At 37.3% G+C, this 23795-nt stretch overlaps 1 protein-coding gene across 1 annotated transcript; it reads right to left on the bottom strand.

Annotated features, from left to right (window-relative positions):
- Positions 16814–21002, bottom strand: LOC109230853 (phosphate transporter PHO1 homolog 9-like). Its single transcript, XM_019396309.1, has 13 exons — positions 20143–21002; positions 19611–19917; positions 19469–19517; positions 19319–19390; positions 19102–19231; positions 18861–18981; positions 18485–18743; positions 18270–18374; positions 18129–18173; positions 17874–18023; positions 17494–17772; positions 17273–17412; positions 16814–17086 (listed from the first exon to the last, which is right to left on the bottom strand). The coding sequence occupies exons 1-13, from the start codon at positions 20696–20698 to the stop codon at positions 16993–16995; spliced, it is 2307 nt and encodes a 768-aa protein (XP_019251854.1). The 5' UTR covers positions 20699–21002; the 3' UTR covers positions 16814–16992.

Below are 23795 nucleotides of genomic sequence, written 5' to 3' on the forward strand. Positions count from 1 at the left end.
GGTGTTTCCATTGACCCTAAAAAGATATAAGCAGTACAGACTTGGCCATTACCTACTTCTATCAAGTTGTTGAGAGGATTTCTGGGGTTAGCAGGGTATTACAGAAGATTCATCAAGGGATATGGCATTATCAGCAAACCACTGACTGACCTCCTCAAGAAAGATGGATTTCATGTGGTCTGATCGGGCTAATGAAGCCTTTGAGACACTTAAAACTACACTAGCATACCTACAGAAGGATAGCAACTTTATTTTATTGGAAAAAGATGAGGGAGGATATAAAAGCTTATGTCAAATCTTGTGATGTATGTTAGAGGCATAAGTATGACAATGCACCCTATCCAGGACTACTACAACCTAACAAGATATCAGTAGCAACTTGGAGTAACATCAGTATGTATTTTATAGAAGGGCACCAAAATCCAAGGGTAAGACAGTCATTTGGGCGGTAGTAGACAGGTTAACTAAATATGCCCACTTCATAGGCTTATCACACCCCTATTCTGCCAGTGATCTTGCTAAAATCTTCTTGGAACAAGTTTACAAGTTACATGGGTTGCTTGAAGACATCATAAGTGATAGAGATCCTATATTCACAAGCAAGATTTGGCAGGAACTCTTCTCTATGTTGGGAGTAACACTCAACACTTCCACAGCATACCATCCCCAGACAGATGGTCAAACTGAGGTGGTGAATAGGTGTCTGGAAACTTATCTGAGGTGCTTTTGTTCTGATTCCCAATCAGACTGGTTTCCTTATCTAGCTTTAGCTGAGTTCTGGTACAATACTGCATTCCGCACTTCCATTCAGTGTACTCCTTATGAAGCCTTGTATGCTCAACCACCACCCCTCCATTTGCCTTACATGGTTAGGGATTCTGCACTAGAAGAAGTTGATAGAAGTCTGCTCACCAGAGAATTTAAGTTGCAATTGCTTAAGTATCATTTGCAAAGGGCACAATAGAGAATGACAGAGCAGGCTAATAAGCACAGGTCGGATAGGCAATTCAATGAAGGAGATTGGGTTTATATCAAGATTCAACCTTATAGACAACTCACAATGTCAGGCAGCCATTTCTCCAAGTTGTCTGCAAGATACTATGGCCCTTACCAAATCTTGGAAAAAATTGGAAATGTTGCATATAAGTTGGCACTGCCCTCCCAGTTACTCTTACATCCCACTTTTCATGTATCTCAGCTCAAAGCTTGCTATGAGTTACCTGCGAGTATTAACCATCCACCAGTGCTTGATTTAGCTAATCCATATTGCCCAAAACCTGACAAGATTTTGGACAGGCGCATGATTCAAAAGGGAAACAAAGTTGTAGCACAAGTGTTGATTCAATGGGAACACTTGCCTTCTGAACTAGCTACTTTGGAAGACTATCGAGCTTTGAAGATTCGATTTCCTACCTTCCTTCCTTGAGGACAAGGAAGACTTTAACAGAGAGGGACTGATACGAGTGAAGTGTAGGATTGTACGGGAAGTTGAGTAAAGAGTACATTAAGGCTTTAGTTAATAGAGTTAAGTAGTATATTACACTTTAGTCCACAAGAGTTATTTATATTATATTTAGGTCCTATGGGACCCACTCTCTAGTGAGTGAGTGGGTATATAGCTCTCTGTATTTACAATTTTCATAATCAATGAGAATTATCCTATCTTTGCCTATTTTCTTTTCTTAGCAATAACTTCTTCTTCTTCTTCTTAATTTTAAATCTGTATCTGGGGAGATGAATAGTGTAACCCATATTTAAGGGAACACTATTCGTCTCCCACTTTGGGGGCAAAAATGGGGGAGGGTTGGAGCTTCGTTACTCCAAAAGCTGCCCCCGTTATGGGGAAATAGGGAAGATTGGAGATGACCTTACTAATGAAAATTTTTGATAATTCTATCTCTCAAGACTTGGACAATATGCGAAGAAATCACATATCTTTGTCTGTGCAAAGATTAAAACTTTGAGCTTTCATGATTTTCACCTACTTTGTTGAACGCCACACCACTTAACAGGAAAGTTCTCTAGATTTTACATTGATAATCTTCGTGAAGTTTAGTGGTAACACCAATGATGTCAAATTCCTTCAAAATTACCTCTTCTGTTTTCACAACATTTAGGGAAAGCTCTCTCTAAATGCACCATGTTTATAGAGATGAGACCCTTTTTCTTAATCTTTCACATTACTGTAAAGATTTAGCGGAAAGATAAGCAAAGCTACCGATGCTCAAAAGAGCTAAAAGACTTTCTTTTTCTGTTATCGGAAGGTTTAAATTTGATTTTGGTTTGCCTCATGATTATTTTTGAGCCTTTTACCTGAATGTTTTGAGTATTTCTAGATTTGTCAAATGGATTTTAATGATTCTGATGATTTTAAGGTTTTCGGGTTGGAGTTGGTTAAATGAAGGAGGATTTAGCTGCTTCTGTGATGGAGAAAAGGGTTGTGAAAAGTGAGGATTTTGCGGGTAGGAAAAAGAGTGCATATTAGGTGTTTGACGTAATTACTAAGAGGGTGTGATTTGGAGAAGATGGTGTGAAATTGGGTTGAGGAGTGGCAGAATTTAGTGGATGCTTCTCTCAGTTCCAATTCGACCCATGTAATCTTGAAACTCTCTTTAATGTTTCCTTTGCTTCGAGAAAGGTCACTGCTTTAATCCAAGAACCACAAAATATGGTCTTTCAATACCACAAAGGTTCATTTCTGGCAAAATTTCTGTCAATCTAATCTGGTATGGCAACTTCAAACCATCCCAAATAGTCATTCTCTCTGATTGCATTATCTCCCTCTCTTTTTCAAATCCATCTTCCTTCTGAAAATTGTTCATATAGCCAATGAATCGGGTATATACAAAGTGTAGAGATATATTTAAAATGTGTATTGTCCATCCACATGTCCTTTTGGATATGTTCAAATGTATAATAGTAGGGTTATATATAATCGAATACATCTTTTGAAAGTAGATGGACAAGGGTATTATGTTGGCCGTCTTTACGGATTAATGTGTATTTTGAAAAGATATGGGACCTCACACATTCATTGTTTTGTTAAAGAAACTTGGACTCGTGTATATTGTCACCTGTACTCTTCAGCTATTGATTTCGTGTGGTTAGGGGTGTTCATGGTTCGGTTTGGATCGGTTTTTTCCTAAAAAGAAACCAAACCAAGAAAGCGGTTTTTCAAATATTAGAACCAAACCAAACCAATTAAGTCGGTTTTTTCTCGATTCGGTTGGGTTTTTCGGTTTTTCAATTTTTCGGTAATTTGTTGGTTTTTTCTTAAATATAAGACATACACTACCAAACACATATTTCGGCAACCACATTTTCAACTTAACACTATTAAATCAATTGCCCTTTGAGAAATCTATTATTTACCAAGATATATTGATGATAATTGAATCAAATAGTAATGAATAATTTAAGGACTCAACTAAAAATATATTATTTTTAACACGAAATGGATTCTTACACTTAACAAAATAAAACTACCAATCAAACTAGAATGTAAAGGTAAAAAACTATACTAAAAGTGCAAACTATTAACATTTACCATAAAAAATTTGACACTTTGTAAAAAAGTATACATATATATAGGCGTAATAATAAATTTGAAATAGCTACTCCTGTAGTCGGTTTGGTTCGATTTTTTTCGGTTTTTTCTGATTAAAACCAAAACCAAACCAAATTTGATCGGTTTTTAAAATTCAAAATCAAAACCAAAACCAAACCAAATCAAAAAGTATCGGTTTTTTTGGTCGGTTTGGTTTGGTTTTCGATTTGGTTCGGTTTTTTGGATTTTTAAGAACACCCCTACGTGTGGTTATGTTAACTTCATGCATCAATCATGGGCCTATGAAAACGACAAGAATTTTCATGAAAAGTTGCATTGGTTGTAGCATGTCTTGGTGGAGAGAGTCAACCAATTATCAAGCACAAATCCATTGAGATTATTCATGAGCAAGCGTATCCTGTTTAACAAAAATTGTGCACTTCGGTTAAAGCTTATTTTTAGAAGTACTCGGGCTACTGATAAGTAAGAAATTCTATATTTGATAATAAGAAAGGGAATTAGAACAAGAAATAGCAAAGTAACCAATAAGAAGCAAAAGAAAGTAATTGTATTCTAATAATAATCAGAACGTGCCTTTACAAGTAAATCCCCCTTCCCTTATATGGGAATATATAAGTACAGCGTTTCTTCCCTTTTATGACTGAATCATTATGATATTAATGAGACGTTATAGTTGGCAATCATAATTGTTCATGAAAATTCTGTAACGTCTTTGATCATTTATGCACATTAATTAACGATTCATGAATCTTCCTTCTTTTTCATCTTGATTCATTGTGCCGGTGTCTCTCATTTGGCAATTCAGATTTGAGCGACCTTACCCTTTTATCTCGTAGGTGAGTTGCTCGTACCTATTATGACTCATGCCTCTTTTAATGCATCTCTCCAGTTGTTGCTTCCTTAGTGATCCATGTATCTTGCCACATCAGCCACATATATAAATCCACGTGTAATATTTATTTTTACTAATACAGATAGTCCCCCTACTTACCAATCATTCAACAATTGAATATTTGGAAAGTGGATCACATTTATGGCGGAAATATTTTGCCGCCGCTTCTCATGTATCATCGCGTCTTCTTCAGAACCATCACGTTGTATGTCACTTTCATTTAATGTTTGTGACATGTGGCATTCATTGATTGGTTCTACAACTCTTCAGTGGTTTTTAGGGCTTTTCTACGGCTGCATCAGTCACGAAGTGACTGCTTTCATTATGGCGTTTCCATCATGAACCCCTTCATATGACGGTTGCTTCTTCGTATAAGTACCTCCTTATGCCTTTGCTTTACAAAAACCTTCCCTCTAAAGTATTCTTCTTCCATAATAGTTCTTATTCATCACCTCGTATTATTTTCTTATACAATCATGTCTCTCCAAATCCCGATCTGCTTAGAGTAGTTATAGTAGATGAACTTCCCCCTTCATCTGCTCCTATCAGAAGTAGAAGGGGAGGTAGATTACGTATTTTAGGATCTGTATCTATTCGTGGTTCTTCTTCCTAACCTAGTGTTATTACCCCTTCATCCTCTAGAACTGGGGCTTTATCTTCTCATAGATCTTCTGCTAGAAGTAGGGATTCTGGTGAACCTCTTCGAGAACCCACTATTGATGAGATTGTCCCCGCTGAACTTTCCTTCTCTACTGATCGAGAATCTATTAGAAGTCAAGTTACATTTATGACTTCCCATGATCATGCTGATGTTTACCCTTCCCAGATTACTGAGGGTTTGATTTCTCTTGTGCAAAGTGAATGCCATTGGAAATTTGATTTCCCAATTTTAGTCCCTAATGCAAATTAAAGGATCACCTCATACAAAGATGGTTATTCCTTTGTTTATACATATCCCTTTACATTAGGCTTCAGACCACCTATTGATCCAGTCATTATAGAATTTGTTGCTTCTTTAATGTTTGCTTAGGACAGTTTGGTCCTATTGTATGGAGAGCTGTGGCATGCTTAAGATACTTGTCGAATTTGGCCTCTTTACCCTTTACCTTTTATCACTTGATTCATTTATATTTTCCCAAGTTGTTTCGTTCTGGGTTATTTACTCTCGTGGCCAGGAGTAAAAGGGTTTTGGTTAGCCCTGAAGATGACAAGGATCGTGGCTGGTATGCCCGTTTCGTTGCTGCTCCCACTAAAGGATTAGTGGGTGATGAGAACATGCCTTTTCCAGAAAAATGAAACTTTGCACGTGAGTTTTTTTTACCTTCTTCTTCTTTCTCTGTTGAAGAAACAAGAACTTACAATCTCGTGACTGTATATTTTTTCCTTTTTTCAGCAACTATGGAAGCTGTTGAGGAGATTCCAGACTTCCGTGGTTGGGTAAGAAAATTGTTGGCTGTTGCTACTATGGAAGAAAGGTCTTAGAAGTACCTTTCTAATAGGTTTGGATGGAAAGTGAAGACTCATGGCATCTTTCCTTTCAATTTTCTACCTTGCTTACATATTCACTTGAAAATTTTCTGACTTTTTCCTTCATTAGGGTTTCCCATTCGGGGTGTTAGCGACGCATCTATTGCTGCTTCAAGACTTTCTCTGTCTATGGCTCAAGATATGATTTTGAGTTCCTCATCAAAGAGATAAGCTGATAGGGCACACGGTTCCGAGGGTGAAGAAGATCAAGAGGAGGGATCGTTAGTTCATAGGCCTCGAGTTAGTAGACGTGTTATTTTGAACGACGAAGTCACTCCTCCTCCAAGTTCAGTTCCCATGCGCGAGCTCGAAAGTCCCACTCTGGTGAGCTTTGATGAAGAGTTGCCTATTGCACCCATGACTCTACAGAACAACTTTTTTCTCATGGGTTTGATAATGAAGATTTAGGCTTTGTTTCTGTGGAAACGCCTCTTGCCTCTTTCCAGTAGCTGTTCCAGTTGATCCTCAGTTCCCCGGACCTGTTGCTGCTGCTACTGCTCTGCCCGTGACTGTTCTGACCCCCTCAACTGCCCCTACTGTTACAACTTCTCATGTTAAAGTTGGTTCTTCCAGTAACAGTAGGGTAATGAAAAAAGTTACCATCGAAGTCCCTGAAAATGGTAATCTTTTGAAGAAATATGGCCAAGCCGATGTATGTCTAAAACCGTTGATTGGCCCAGTTGAGAAGTCCAAATTGGAAAGCCACAGCTTTTTAACGTGGATGAATGAAATTGTCCATTCATCTTTAAAGGTATAAGCCTTAGCTTTTTATTTTTGCATGTGACTTTCTTTTCATCTGTATTTGGTAATCACATTTTCCTTGTCCTCGGGCAGATCAACCTAATTGGCACGGAGCTGATGAAGAGGATCATCCACACTGAGCAATTAATGAACGACTATCGCACCGAAGCGGATAACTGGAAGGAACCGCTTGATGGCCTTGAGCTTGAGAAGGAAGTTTTAGATGAGGAGAAGTGTACCTTGGAGCAACAAGTGAAGATAATGGCACCAGAGCTGGTGATTGAAAAGGCATGTTCCAGTCAAGTGGGCAAGGATAAAGTTCTTGTTGAGTCTTCATTTGCCGAGCAGCTTTCCAAAGCCATTGAAGAAATTAGAGGTTTAAAGAACTGTTGAACCAAAAGGAAGTTTATACCGGGGAGCTTGTTCAAACGCTCACCCAAGCTCAAGAAGATCTTCGTGTTTCTTCTGATAAAGTTCGATTCTTAGAGAGGTCACTCTCTCCCTTACAAGCTTCTTACGATGCTGCTTTGACTGAAAAGGAAGAGCTAATTGCCGAAATTGAGCAGTGGGAGAAGGATTATGAGGCCCTTGAGGACAAAGCTACTGTTGATGTTAGTTGGTCTTTCTTGAACACACGCCTCAAAACTTTAATGGAGGCAAGCCAGGAAGGTTTTGACTTAGCTGCTGAAATTGCAAAAACTAAAGAAATTGAGAAAGCTCAGTAGAGTCAAAGCTTTTCTTCACCTGAGGTTGACATTCCCGTGGGTGATGAACTTACTCCTGGTGAGCTGTTGTTTAAACCTCTTCTGCTCAAGCTGAACCTCCTATTGTTGATGATGCCATTTTAAATCCTTATGATGATATTGGTTCAGAACCTGCCCCATAGTGAAAGTTTGATTGAAAAGTTTGCTATTACATATTTTTATTGGTGGAATGTTTGGGAAGTTTACCCCTGGTTCATTTAGGGGTTTGGTAATGATTAGAAAGTTTTACCCCTGGTCTGTTTTGGGGTTTTTTGTATCAGATAGCTTAGGTTGGAACTAAGTTTATACTTAGTTTTACCCAAGTTTATATAATATTACTTTCCAAGCTTATTGTAACTCTTATGATATCTTATTTTGAGTTTCTGTTCTACTCTCTTATTGGTTTACCCTTGTCTTATTTCAGGATTTGAAGACAAATGTTTGCCTTAAATTTCGGCTTTATTTTCCGCCTATTTTAATGTTTGGGATTTTGTTTTATCCTTTGTTATTTAACTTTGCATTAAAATTGCTTCAATGCTTCGTGACTTTTTTTAATAAGCACGAATTATAAAAGAGGGCCCTTTTATAAACGGCACTTAATGAAGAAGACGTCTCAACTTCATATTGGTGTAAACATACGAAAGAAGTAGGAACATACATATTTCTTTGAATAATTTGACGAAGTTTTGTATTCTTGAACTTCCAAACTGTATACTTTACATGTATTCAAGTAACATCTACAACTCTTTCATAACTGTTTTGTAACACATTTTACAAGATTCAAGGGTATTTCTTGCAACCCACGACTAAATATTGCCTTTAACCTAAATACTCGTAAGATTATGTAATTTACATTTGCGAGTGTATACTTCATCATAGGATTTTTAATCAGGATTGTGTTTTTGGCTCTTGATTTGATCTTAGCTTTCGGTTTGTTGGGTAGATTTGCCTCAGGCTTGACTTGAATTCTGAATTTTCTAGTCTTCTTTGACTTTCATATATATAGTCCCCCAAGTGTTAGAGCTTTGAAGTATGAAATCTCAAGCACTTGATTATTCCTTCCATGTGGTCCATTTCCTGAAAAGGAAAAATATACGGGACTTGAAGGTATATTTTTAGATAATGATTGCCTAACCCTTTTTATTTCTATCAGAAAGGTTGTAACCTAGACCGGGGATGATTTTGCATCCCGCGTGTCTTTTAGGTCTAATATTATCATTTGTTGTAGGCTAGCTTTGAGCCTATCATCTAAAATGGCTAGTATAACTAAAAAAGAATAAATCTTAACTTTGCATAAACGATACCTGACCAGGGGTTTTTCCTTTCAGAAGCAATACTTCTTCAAATGAACATCATTCCAATTTGAGGGGAGTACTTTTCCGTCCATTGCTTCCAATTCATATGTGCCCTTTCCAGCGATACCTCGAATCTTGTAAGGTCCTTCCCAATTTGGGCTTAATTTTTCTACATTGGCCGCTTTTGATGATTGAAGAACTTTTTTTAGTATGAAGTCCCCAATCTTGAAGTACCTAAGATGAGCTTTCCAATTGTAATATCGCTCAATAATTTGCTTATGCGCTGCCATCCTTATTAGAGCTGTTTCTCTCCTTTCTTCAAGCAAATCGAGATTTACTCGCATCTCTTCCTCATTTGTTTCTTCGGGTGATTGGATGTACCTCGTACTTGGTTCTCCTATTTCAACTAGAATTAAGGCTTCGACACCATACACAAGTGAGAATGGTGTCTCTCCCGTACCTATTTCTGTTGTCGTTCGGTAAGCCCATAAGACTCCTGGTAACATTTCTGGCCACTTACCTTTTGACTCCTCTAATCTTTTCTTTAAGTTATTAATAATAACCTTGTTTGTTGATTTAGCTTTTCCATTAGCCACAGGATGATAAGGTTTCGAAGTTATCCTCTTAATCTGCCAATTATGAAAGAATTCGTGATTTTCGCGCCTATGAATTGCGGGCCGTTATCACACACGATTTCTTTTGGAACTCCAAACTGGCATATGATGTTACGCCAAATGAAGTCCCTGACTTCTTTTTCCCGCACCTTTTTGAAAGCACCTTCTTCTATCCACTTGGTAAAATAATCGGTTAGTACTAATAAAAATCGTACCTTTCCTTTGGCTTGAGGTAGTGGACCCACGATATCCATCCCCCACTTCATAAAAGGCCATGGTGCAAAAACGGGTGTAATAACTCTACTGGGCGATGCACATTGTTACCATATTGTTGGCATTTGTCACATTTGGCCACAAAGCTTTCTGCATTTTCTTCCATTTTTGGCCAATAATATCCTGCTCTAATTAGAGTTTTTACCAATGATCTCCCTCTTGCGTGATTTCCACAGTATCCCTCATGTACTTCTCTCATCACATGCTCTGTTTGAGAAGGTCCAAGACACCTTGCTGAAGGTCCACTGAACATCTTTCGATATAAGTTGCCCCGATCCAAACAATAACGGGTAGCTTTTCGTCGAAGTGCCTAAGCCTTTTTCTTATCTTTAGGTAGAATCCCGTACTGCAAAAAATTAACGATCTTGTTTCTCCAATCCTAAGTTAAATTATTGAATTTACCTCGTTTTTATCTTGATCAAGTGTCAAATGAAACAAATGTATTATGGAAGCATTTTCTTCATTTGTCACTTCTGCAGCGGATGCAAGATTAGCCAGAGTGTCTGCTTCAGCATTTTCTTCCCTGGGTATTTGCACGATTTTCCAAGATTGGAATTGTCTGATTAAATCTCGTGCCTTTTTCAAATATTGTTGCATCCTCGTCTCTCTAGCTATATAAATCCCCTGCATTTGATTAAAAACAAGCTGGGAGTCGCTCTTGATTATAATCTGTACTATTCCGAGCTCTCGTGCCAATTCTAAACCTGCAATTACAGCTTCGTATTCTGCTTCATTGTTAGTAATAGGATGGCATTTTATTGCATGCCTTATAGTTTCTCCCGAAGGTGGGATTAGAGCAATGCCTAAACCCGCTCCCTTAACACATGAGGAGCCATCAGTAAATAGGGTCCAAGTACCTGGATTAGACTCGTTGAATACCTGCAGTTCTTTTTCTGCTTCTGTTAATATTCCTGGGCTGTAGTCAGCCACGAAATCTGCTAAAACCCGTGATTTTATCGTAGTTTTAGGTTGATACATGATATCATATTCACTTAGTTCTATAGTCCACTTGGCTAATCTACGTGATAATTCTTGCTTATGAAATATATTTCGTAAGGGGTAAGCGGTCACTACAGAGATAGGGTGACATTGAAAATAAGACCTCAACTTTCCAGATGCCATTATTAGTGCTAGAGCAAGTTTTTCTAAATGAGGATATTGAGTTTCAGCATCCAATAAAGACTTGCTGACATAATAAATTGGAGATTGTTTACCTTTGTCTTCTCGAACTAATACTGCACTTACCGCCGTTTCTGACACAGCGAGGTAGATTAGTCGCCTTTCTCCATCCTTCGATTTAGCCAGCAACGATGGGTTTGGTAAGTATGTTTTTAGATTTTTGAGTGCTTGTTGGCATTCCTCAGTCCACTCAAATTGGCTTTGCTTTTTCAACACCGAAAAGAACTTAAAACTTTTCTCCGATGATTTAGAAATAAACCTTCCCAATGCCGTTATCCTACTTGTCAATCTTTGCACCTCTTTTTTGCTCGTGAGTATATCCAGTATTTCTTCAATAGATTTAATCTGTGCTGGATTTACTTCAATTCGGTTAGGAACAAGGAAACCTAAAAACTTACCTGAAGACACACCAAATGCACACTTTTCGGGATTTAACTTCATATTGAATTTACGGAGAATCTGAAATGTATCTGACTAATGCTGGATGTGATCCCCTACCTGTGTTGACTTGACTAGCATGTCATCAATATAGACTTCCATGGTTTTTCCTAGATGTTCTTGAAACATCTTCGTTACTAACCTCTGGTACGTGGCGCCAGCATTCTTTAGGCCGAAAGGCATGACTTTATAACAGTAAGTACCCCTGTCTGTAATAAAGGAAATTTTTTCCTCATCTAAAGGGTCCATTTTTATTTGATTATATCCTTAGTAGGCATCTAAAAAACTCAACAATTCATCTCTTGTGATGTGTGGCTATAATTCACGGTTTAACACATTATGTGCCTTGCATTTTACATGATTTAATGATAGATTACACTTTGTTTGAGCGTAATGGAGTTTATTTTATGTGTAGGTGAATTGGAGATGGAAGTAGAGCTAAAGGGATACTTAAATGTCGAAAGTGCGATCGAGAACGGTGAAAAGGAGAAGCCAGGCAAAAGCCAGCTCGACTAGGCTTTAGCCTGGCAAGGCTAGCTTAAAGCCAGGCACAACCAGGCGTTAGCCTGGCAACGCCAGCTTAAAGTCAGGCTGGGGCTGGCGTTAGCCTGGCGATGCCAGGCCTAAGGCCAGGTCCAGTCCGAGTTTTGAAGGCTTAAATTGTTTCCCAGCTTGACTAAGAGTTGACCTACACGTTTAGGGCTTGTCCCAAACATATAAATAGACCCAAAAATGCCACTTTGAAGGACTTTTGCAACCGGAGGCAAGAATAGCTCGTGGAACACTACTTGGGAGTTCGAATCATTGATTTCTACATCCTTTTATCTTTACTCTGTAATTTAATTATGCAAATTACTTTGGATATTGTTACTATGAGTAGGAGTAGCTAAACGCATAATCTAGGGTTTTGATGGAACCTGTTGAAGGATGATTTTCTCGTTACGTTAATATAGATTTGCCATAATATTATCTCTATTTGTTCAACTATATGCTTATTGTTGTTGATTGAAGGGCCCTCAATTAATTGTTCCTATTTAGTGTGCATTACTCGGGGAGAGTGCATATTTAGGTAGCTATTGAACAACATCACTCCTAACGTATATGAGGGATCAATACGAAGGGTTTAAAGGTGGGATTAGGGATAACGAAACCTTGGGTGCGATCCAAGTGAGCTGTACTTAAGGCTAGCTAGCGTAATTTGGGAGAATATGTCTAGTATATTGTTGTAATTACTCGAGAGAGAGTTACGACAGTCAGAATGCTCATGATCGATAGAGAAGACTTAAAAAAATTTATATCAAATGTAGCAGAAAAGATTCCAACAATAGGGGAAATCAGAACCTTAGATCATTCCAATTCTTGTTTACAACCCGTTCGTAGTTAGTTCTTAATTATTGCATTTTTATTACGTAATATTTAGTTAGTAAACATCCAATCTATTACTTAAATATTTCCGAAGATTGAATACATGAATTTGTGTAAGTCCAATAGTTGTGATTGATAGGTTAATTCCCTGTGGGATTCGACTCCGGACATGTTAACCGAAATATATTTGCAGCGACCGCTTAGTCCTTTTTATAAGGCATAGTTGGGCGTGATCATCCTGCAGTAGCATCAATTAGGTGATCTATATGTGGTAAAGGAAAGAATCTTTAGGGCAAGCTTTATCTAAGTCAGTATAGTCTACACAAACTCGCCACTTACCATTCTTTTTGGGCACCACTACAGTATTAGCTAGCCAATTAGGATATTTTACCTCTCGGATAGACCAGATTATTAAAAGCTTTTGTACCTCATCTTGAATTACCTGGTTTTTGAAGGATCCTTGCTTCATTTTCTTCTGTTTGATAGGTGGGTGTGTTGGATCTTCATTCAGCTTATGGGTCATAACCTCCGGTGGTATACCTGTCATATCTAAATGCGACTAAGCATCTGCAGTAGCTTTCAAGAATTCAATTAACTTACCTTTCATCTCTGGCTCAAGTTGGTTCCAATGTAAACTTTTCTATCCGGCCAATGTATAAACAGCACCACAGCTCGAGTTCCTCAATTGTTGTTATGATGTTTTAGTTCTCTCTAGCTCTTGAATAGTATCAAGCCTTGAGTCTACATCCGTTTGTCCATCTCCAGTTGAGGTTTGAGTTGTTAAATCCTCAACTGAATTCTGTAATTGCTATTTTTCGTCTGCAACATCATTTTTCATGCTTGAATCTGCCACTGAATTGATACTTCTAGAAGCCTGTTGATCACAGCAAATTTGTCTAATTCCCCATTGGGAAGGGAACTTAAGAACTTGATGTGAAGTAGACGGAACAACATCCATATCGTGCATCCAAGGTCTGCCAAGGATCATATTGTATGCCATGTCCACATCTATCACTTGAAATTTCGTATCTTTGACTACTCCTTCTGCGAATGTGGTGAGCACTATCTCCCCTTTAGTTACAACACTTGAATTGTCAAATCCTGTAAGGTACGTGTTTTGGGTACCAATTTGTCATCAGCTTGCATCTCATTTACCACTCTTAAAAGAATGATATTTACAGAGCTACCTGGATCAATCAAAACTCGTTTCACATTAGTATCATGTACAAGTAAAGATATTACCAGTGCATCATTGTGTGGGATCAACACGCCATCTGCATTTGCATCATCAAATGTTATACTGTCTTCTTCCAAAACTTAGCGAACTCGCTTTCCGTGGGTAACCGTGACTTATGATACCTTTTTTGCAGTCGTATATGTCACACCGTTGAACTCCTCTCCTCCGCTTATCACGTAACCGTTCTTTTCGGTGACGGAGGTTTTGGTGGCTCCTGCCTATTCTCATATATGCTTGCTTACCCTTCTCACTAAACAAATCAGTTAAATAACCTTGTTTTAACAAGTGCTCTACTTCACCTTGTAGCAATCTGCACTCTGCTCTTTTTGTGACCGTGATCATTGTGAAACTCGCACCAAAAATCTGGGTTTCTTCGGCTAGGGTTTGATCTCATTTCTTTTGGCCAACTCACCTTATCTCCCATACTTCTTAAAACATCTACCAATTCAGATGTGCTAACATTGAAGTGTAATCACCAATCTTTTCTTTTGAACTAATATCTCTATCCCGTGTATCTCGCTCCTTTCTAAACTTGGATGATGAACCCGCATATCTGTCCCTTGATCTGGAACCGTACCTCGGGTTCTCTTGTTTTGAACGTGAATCCCTTCCTGCTGGTCCTATGTAAAGTTCGTACCTTTTCTTACCGGACCTTTTTTCAGTTTCTGGTCGCCTCGAACTTGTTCTTTCATCTCCCCGTGACTGAGTGATAGTATCTTCTTCTATGCTCAACTTCGTGCTATTCCTGTTGTAAACATCATTCCAAGTTGTTGCAGGGAATTATCGTAAACTTTCTTTGAGTCTCCTCGTGGATTTTGAGCTTTTTACATTTAGGTTACTTGCAAATGCTATAGCCGCCCAATTATCAGGTACACGTGGTAACATCATCCTTTCACGCTGGAACCTATCCACGAATTCTCTGAGTAGCTCTGTATCTCCTTGTTTTATTTTGAAGATGTCTTCCATCCTCTTTTCAACTTTTTGGGCTCCCGAGTGTGCTTTTATAAATGAATCTGCAAGCTCAGCAAAAGAATCAATAAAAATTTCTGGTAAAAGAGAATACCATGTTATTGCTCTTTTTGTGAGTGTTTCACCAATTCTTTTGACCAGCACTGACTCAATCTCTTGCTTGGTTAGGTCGTTGCCTTTCACGCCAGTTGTAAACGAAGTTACATGATCTCGTGGGTCGGTTGTCCCCATTACATTTCGGGATATCGGGCATCTTAAACGTTTTTTAATTGGCAAGGGAGCAACACTTGGCTTCCAAGGTTGTTGAGAATATTTATCAATATCCACTCCTTTAATCACGGGTGGCACACCAGGTATCTGCTCTTTGCGATTATTCTGCTCCTTGAGCTGTTTCTGCAAAGTTAGTACTAAACTTTTTAAATCAAAATTAATTGGTATACCTGACCTTCCATCGCGAGATTCGCTGGAAGGTCCTCCACTACCTGAATCGGCGAGTCCTGAGCGTGGGTTCTCTATAGTTGCGGTGTTGTTTGGAGGTGGAGTTGGTGGTATAGTTGGTAATCCACTAACAAAAGCTTGAAGAGAATTGTTGACGTGTTCTGCAATTAGTTGCTTCAATGCATCTTCAGCAGTTTGATCTTCCTCTTGTTGGTTATCCACATGTGATGTTGATACGTCAGGTGACCCTTCTCGGGAGTGTTGAGAAGAATTTCGGGGTGAAGAGATTGGAGTTCCATCCTCTTGTTGATTCAGTTGGTTCAACTGGTTTTGCTGGTTTTGTTGGTTGTTGTCGTTAGCGGTCGACATGATTTTTGACAGAAAAATGAATTTGGAAAGTGAAAAGATTATCAGATTCCCGGTAACGGAACCAAATTGTTTAACCAAAAATTGTGCACTTCGGTCAAAGCTTACTTTTAGAAGTACTCGGACTACTGATAATCAAGGAATTCTATGTTTTTTTTCAATAATAAGAAAGGGAATTAGAACAAGAAATAGCAAAGTAACCGATAAGAAGCAAAAGAAAGTAATTGTATTCCAATAATAATGAGAACGTGCCTTACAAGGAATATATAAGTACAACATTTCTTCCCTTTTATGGCTGAATCATTATGATATTAATGAGACGTTATAGTTGGCAATCGTAACTGTTCATGAAGATTATGTAACATCTATGGTCATTTATGCACATTAATTGACGATTCATGAATCTTCCTTCTTTTCCATCTTGATTTTTTATGCCGGTGTCTCTTCATTTGACAATTCAGATTTGAGCGACCTTACCCTTTTATCTCGTGGGTGATTTGCTCGTACCTATTATTACTCGTGCCTCTTTTAATGCATCTCTCCAGTTGTTGCTTCCACAGTGATCCACATATCTTGCCATATCAGCCACATATATAAATCCACGTGTAATATTTATTTTTACCAATACAAATAGTCTCCCACATCAGCCACATGGTTATGCTAATTTCATGCATCAATTATGGGCAAGAAAACGCTTAGAATTTTCCTGAAAAGCTGCATTGGTAGTATTACGTCTTGGTAGAGAGAGTCAACCAATTATCAAGCACGATTCAATTGGGACTTTTCATGAGCAAGTACTTTAGGACTAAAAGAATGTATCTTTTGGATCTAAACCAGTTTTTGGTGCATTAAGTTCAAACACAACAATTTTTAGAACGTAGAAATCTGAAGCAAAAACAAAAAGAACATTTCTGCCTCTTGATTATAGATTTTTCGTGTGGAGTGTTGTACTAGATGTGACCAGGAGGTCACGGGTTCGAGCTGTGAAAACAGCCTCTTGCAAAAATGGATAAGACTGCGTACAATAGACCCTTGTGGTCCGGCCCTTCCCCGGATCCCGCGAATAGCAGGAGCTCAGTGCAACGAGCTGCCCTTTATAACGTTGCAGTAGATGTGTACTGTTGTCATTTTTTATTTTTAATACGTATGGAATCCTTAATCAAGAGGCTGGAATCAACTTTCTTTTTGTCCTATATATACCTTCACTGTTTAATTTCATGAACAAAACTACTATATTATAAACACCATTGACGAATGATTCAAAGAATTGTACAAGAGAAAAGAAAATATTTTGAGTCTTAGAGTACTCTGGATTCCAACTTCCTTGTATCAGCTAATTATACATAGTTATATACTCTTGTCTTCATCGTAGTTAAACGGCAGCGGTACGGACTTGAAGGCACGGTATTTTCCAACGTTATTCAAGTGCTCATTTTCCAACCTGAACAATGAAAACAGCACAACTACTGTTAGATACGAATATGTTGTAACAGGTAAACTCTCTTATTTTTCAGGTTACTAATCCACCACTTTTTATGGACGGTAGTTATCTTTTAGGTGACCTGAAAATGTAATCTATAATGGTGTTAGTGCATAGAAGTTAAACTCAATAAGTAATGCATCTGACCTGAAAAAGTTCCACAGGCCACGGCGAAAGATTTCCAAACTGGCTACAACTGCAACAAATGCTTTCTTGTGCAGAAATGGTAGTTCTTGAATATCAAGAACCAACTGCATCCATACTAGTCTCAGAATAATGTCAAGAACCTGCATTTACACTATAAGTAATCAAAAACTTTCACTGCAAGCGTTTTGTAATTTATTTTTCAAACCTGTGTCTGCACTTACAATGGCAACAAAGTAGACAATCTTGTGTGGAACAAGTAGTTTGTCTCTCAACCAACGGTTTTTTGAGTTCCTTTGCAGTAGACCCCAATCTATGACAATATCCCAGTAAGTGTTTGCAACTGTAGTAATTCCTGAAGTTGATGCTGCCATTACTTTCCAAAAAGTTCCTCTCTTCTGATCGTAAAGCGTCCTCATTACAAGAGCAACAATGGTTGAGAAATATTTGAGGCTATTAAGCCCCTGCATCGAATCTTTCTCTTCAAATAAGCGGCGAAGGCACTGTATATATCATGAAATCACACAATGCACCATATTAAATAATTGTCAACATATAAATATTGTCAGAATGATCAACTTTTTGTGTGCAAAAATCCTCACACCTGAATAAACCTAGACCAAAAGGGAATAATTGCAACGACTATGTATAAGATTTGGTAAACACTGCTATCTTGACATTTATTTGATCTTGTTCTGAAGTTGCCCCACACGTAGTAGCAAACATAGAATTGCAAACTTCTAATTGCCTGAACCTGAAATGCAAGAGCACATTATAGTTCTTCCCGATAAGTATTGCAGAATTTGCACACTACACTGACTGAATTATCAATTTAAAAGGAAAAAGCCTGGTGTCAAACCTGGCTGGTAATTTGATCTGCCAAGAAGAAATCTGGCAGAGTAACCTACAAAATGATGTAAGACATTTCAGTATCTATGTACTTCCTGTGATATTACTAATGCGCGTGAATCTGTATATCGATTAAATAAGCTGCTGTTACCTTATAAAGGGGAGCACATAGACAGTGCCAGGCACATCTTATAAGGAAGAAACGACTTGAACGATATATGATGTTCAGAGGACAAAAAGTTATTAGAAGCAGAACCTGAAAAAAAAAATTAAGATCATTAGGGGGTATGAAATTTTTTGAAAACATATTGTATAGATCAGTTATAGAATAAGTAGAAGAAGAAGTAATGTTTTTTCTAGACTTACAACCACCAGGGCAAGTGGTATTAGCTCAGTTACTGTCCCAAAACTTCTTGTTTTTGGATCCATCTCCATATCCAGGTTGGCCAATGCTGCAGCTAATGCAAGTACTGCAAGACCAGAAGCAAGGAGAAGAACTTGTCTGTAACCTAGTTCTGTTCCTTGCTTGAAGCCAAATATAAAGGGATAATTGACCCGAAAACGCCTCCAGTAGTATATGTTCCCCGCGTACATGAGCATATGGAGGACAATGAATCCGAATAGGCTGCAACGATACAACTTTATTACTCATATGTATTGCTTAAAACATGGTTTCGCTTAATGTAGAAAGACAAGGGGAAAGAATCAATACGACTTTGTAAAAGACAGATGGTTAGTTCACCTGTAGAGTGGAAATATGTTATCCATATACTGCCCACGGCCCTTGTGCTCTAGAAGGTTTCCTGCACGTATCGATACAACAATAGCTGCCACTAATGCTATTGAGCATCCAGAGAACAAACCTATAGATGAAAAGTATATCAGTTACTAAAACTGAACATTGCTGTTTTGCATATGCATTATATAGTTCTAACTGAATGCAATGGATTCAGTTAATGCTAATAATTAGGATACATGCGTACCCATGAAAAATGTTACTCTATGTGTTTCTCTTTTAGCTTGTGGTCTTAAAGTTTTCATTCCTTTCCTTCGATTTCCATTGACAAAATGCTTTATAAACGTGGCCTCGACTCTTTCTATGAGCTTAGAAACCTAAACAAGCAAAGATCAAATGTGAAGTTAAAACTATAGTTGCAAGTGGAATAGTGAAACAGCTTTTGAAACTGAAGGAAAATGTACCTCATCTGAGCTACCAAGATAAGATTTATCAACCATCTCTAAGTATGATTTAGAAGCTTTCCTTGAGGTGATCTGTATCAATAAATTGCAAGGTTAAAAAGGCCAAACTTTATACGAGTACTTTCTATTGCCAAATCTTCAATGTAGTACCTTATCATACTTCTTCATGATCTTGGAAAATGCCAACATATTTAAGAAACTGGCCAAATTAAGTAGTTAAGTATGAGTTATATTGAAGACAAAAACAATACTATCATTCTTCATTTATGAGGGCGAAAAAATGCGCCATTACCAGTAGCTTTTTAGAAGTCGAAGCTTTTGATAAAACTCAACAAAAGCCTTTCTTATTTGTTCCTCAGCTTTTCTGAGCTCCTCTTTGCTGAACGATAAGTTCGAATCTGAAATCCTGATAACTTTTCTTAAAGTCGAAACAGGTGTTTCGGGTTCAACATTGATTCTTACATGATCCAAAATCTCTAGTGGAGCAGGCCTAAATTCATTCATCTTTGCTGTATCTCTTCTCTCTGATGTTGCTTCCTTTTCCAGTCTTTCTTCACTTGTCATCTCTACTTCTTGAATTGCCTCCATATGTAACCTACCTATATTTGTGTAAAATCAAGAATTACAACAACAACAACAAACACAGCATATTTTCACAAGTGGGGTCTGAGGAGGATAGCGTGTACGCACACTTTATCCCTACCTATAAAAAGGCAGAGAGGTTGTTTCCGGTAGTGTAAAATCAAGAATTCAAGCAAATAAAATGGCAAATCATGGGATGTAGAAACAAAGCAAGTACCAGCAGCAGCTAAGATTGGACTTACTTGGACTTCTAAAATGAGTAGGATCATTGACTTGTGAACTTTCCATTTCAATTGAAGGTTTATCAACCATAATTCTTAGAGCAATAAGTGCATCCATTTGTTTACTCAACTCATCAGCTTCAGCCTTAACTTCCCCTACTTTTTTCTTGTAAAAAGTTAACACTTTATTAAATTCCTCATCCAATCTTCTAAAGAAAACCATTTCATATTCTCCACCATGTTCAGATGACATAAGAAACATAGTTTGATAATGACCTTCAGATCCTTCTTGTTGTACTGAATTCACTAATATAACTTCATCATCTTGGTCATTATTATTACTCAAAGATAAACTTTTGAAACTGTTGTATCTACTTTGTAATCCACTATATGCTCTATACATAGATAACCTTCTTTTTAAAGATCCTTTTGGGGTGGCTGCAATTTCTGCTAAAGGTGCATTCCTCTTCTTGAAATTCAAGATATCTTTCAATACACCTTTTAAATAATTGTAATCCATATAAGCTTCTTGCCATTCTTGGACCATTTGAGATGCAAATTCTTTCCCAAATTTCATCTTTATCAAAGCTGGTTACTCTATGCTTTTTCTTGAGAAAAATGAACTTTCTTGTTTTACCAAATCCAGAATGAAAAAATTGGTCTTTAAATAAGAATGTTGGATTTGGCTTTGAGCTGTGACTGGAGAAATGGTCAAACAAGTTGTTGTTAAAGGGTAGTCAAAACTAGTTAGTAGTTTCCTAGAATGTCTTAGAAAAAATACAAACTTTTTGAATGTCTGGATAAAATCAACGTGTTCTATTTTCTCCAGATAGTTTATGACTCAAAGAAATTTTCTTACCCCTAATAAAAATGGCAGGACCACCCAGGAATATCACTGTTTCGTCAATCAATATCTCAACTACGTCTCTTAATACTAATAAATTTCATGTAAAATCAGTGGGGCTGTGTCTTAGCTGGTTGCGCAGAACTACAGAGGTGGCCTACTCTTTTTTTTTTGGTTCCCATCGGTGTCCGATACTCTGATTCTCGTAAAAATAGCACGGTATAGCCAGTTTTCGGATTGGTCAATCAAAAATAGCCAGCATTTACCAAGTCAATGAAAAATAGCCACTATTTTGCTGCAATAGAGACCGGTCCAGCATAATATACTGGAGTTCAGTGCACTTGTGTATGAACTCCAGCATATTATGCTGGACCGATATACTTTGCTGGCTCCAGTATAATATACTGCAGACTGGAGCACCGGTGCTCTAAACTCCAATATATTATACTGGACCAATATACTTGCTGGAACTCCAGTATATTATGCTGGAGTTCTAGTGTACTTATGCTGGAACTCCATCATATTATGCTGGAGTTTCAGCATACTTATTCTGGAACTCCAGTATAATATGTTGGAGTTCAAGTATACTTATGCTGGAATTCCAGCATAATATACTGGAGTATTTTCCGGGTTTTGAACAGTGTTTTCGCTCAGATTTATCTTTATAAGTGGCTAAATTTCGATTACTTTTGAAATTGGGCTATTTTTGAACGACCAGTTGTAAATCTGACTATTTTTAAAATTTACCCCTGGTTCCCGCATTAAAGCCCAACTATATGTGGGTTCACGCCGCGTAGGGCCTTATTAAGAGGAAAACGCTTTCTACCAAGAATTTTATCATACCCAGAGCTCGAACCCGAGACATCTGATTAAGGAAAGAACAATCTCATCCACTGCACCACATCCTTTGGTGGTTAATGGTGGCCTACTCTGAACTACACCAGTTAAAGGAATATGGCAGCATCAAATAGCGATTTCTTTATTATATAATAATATAATTGTGGTGTTTGGGCCCTCACACTTTACTATTTCAATTGTATGTATTTGTGTTTATCTTTTACCAGTACAAAAATCAGATAATTCTGTCGTTAAAGACTTAGACAAATGAAAAGAGATTATATTATATTTATTTTAAATTTCGGCAAAAATTTAAACTTTGAGCTTTCATGATTTTTAACTACTTGACTGTTAGGCCACACCGCTCAACAGAAAAAATCTCTAGTTTTTAAATTGTTAATCATCTTGGAGTTTAGTGGTAACAACAATGGTGACATAAAGCGTCCTTATCGTTGAAAACAAAAGCATACCAACTGTAGAAAGATTGTGTTTCATTGTAAAATACTTATTGATTTAAGCAAAATGAAGATTAAATAAATCTGTGTCAAGAGATGCAAATTGGTTGTGTGCTCGAACTGTGATTATATAAACAAGTGTGAGGATAGATATAAGGTCAGACGAAATTATGTATTCAATTAAATCTTTAAACCTTTTATTTTCTGGAAGTCCTTTCAGAAATATAATTAAAATATTACTAATAAATACATAGAATAAAATCCATGATGCAACTTGTTTTTTTTTTCTTACCATCTTTATCTTAATTCTGACTTTGTAAAGTAATTTATCATCAGCTACAAGTTCGAGGCAAGACCATTGGTCAATTTTGGCTCATAAATTTATGTATTTTGTTGTACGATCGAAACTTACTTTGGACTTGGTCTTTCTTGTCAAATACAGTGCTCCATCTGTTCCAGTTTATGTGAATCTATTTTTTTTGTCTGTTTTAAAAAGAATGACCCTTTTTAAATTTGGAAACAATTTAGTTTAAATTTACAATTCTGCCCTTAATGAGAAGCTTTTATAACCACACAAGTACTCTGGGCCCCTTTTTGACTTGTTTAGAACCACAAATTTCAAAAGTCTTCTTTTTTTTCTTAAACACCGTGCCCCGTCAAACAGGTTCATATAAATAGGAATGGAGGGAGTAGTATTTTTTTCTTTTTAACCATAGGTCGCATCAACCCATTTTAGGGAAACGTTTCCTATCAGTATTTTTCCTTCCCGGAATTTAAACTCATAACCTCTAGTTAAGAGATTCTCAAATTTAAACCCATAACCCCTAGTTAAGAGTAATGGATTATATTTATCACATTATTTGTGAAATTCTTTTCTTTCTTTCAGCTTTAAAACCTTGTCAAAGAAAAGAGAAGTAAACAAATTACATGGAACTTATTTGTTTATGTTCATGGAACTTATCCATTCACCTTTCTCAATTGATAATTATTTCTAAGAGACTTGTACATTTACCTTTCTTCTTCACTCTTCTTCTTTCTTTCACTTCACCTCACCCAATTAGTACCCAAATCTTCTATAGGAGTATATAGTTACTCTTCTTATTCGCTTTCTTTATTTTCTTTCCATTCACCTAATCCAACTGGTATAAGAAACTTAGGGAATATAATTATACTTCTATATTTCTTCTAAACTATCCTTATTTTCTTTAATTCCATGTTGTACCAACATATACTTTTCTCTTCACTATATTCAAGAATATTTTATACTACTTACTATTCATGGGTCTATACACTTGCTTCAACATACCCAACGGTCACGCCCGTTGACCTTTTCTCCCAACACATTTTGTTGATTTCTTTTAATTATTCCCTCAATATGCTAACTCATACAAAAACGGATTTAGGATTTAAAATCTAGTCGGTTCAACCCGTAAAGTATTACTCCCTCCGTTCCAGCTTATGTAAACCTTTTTTTTTTTGGATCCGTTCCAAAAAGAATGACTCCGATCCTTTCTAAATTTGAAATAATTTAGCTTAAA

The sequence above is a fragment of the Nicotiana attenuata genome, chromosome 8 (genome assembly GCF_001879085.1).
Source record: "Nicotiana attenuata strain UT chromosome 8, NIATTr2, whole genome shotgun sequence".
NCBI classification, from domain to species: domain Eukaryota; kingdom Viridiplantae; phylum Streptophyta; class Magnoliopsida; order Solanales; family Solanaceae; genus Nicotiana; species Nicotiana attenuata.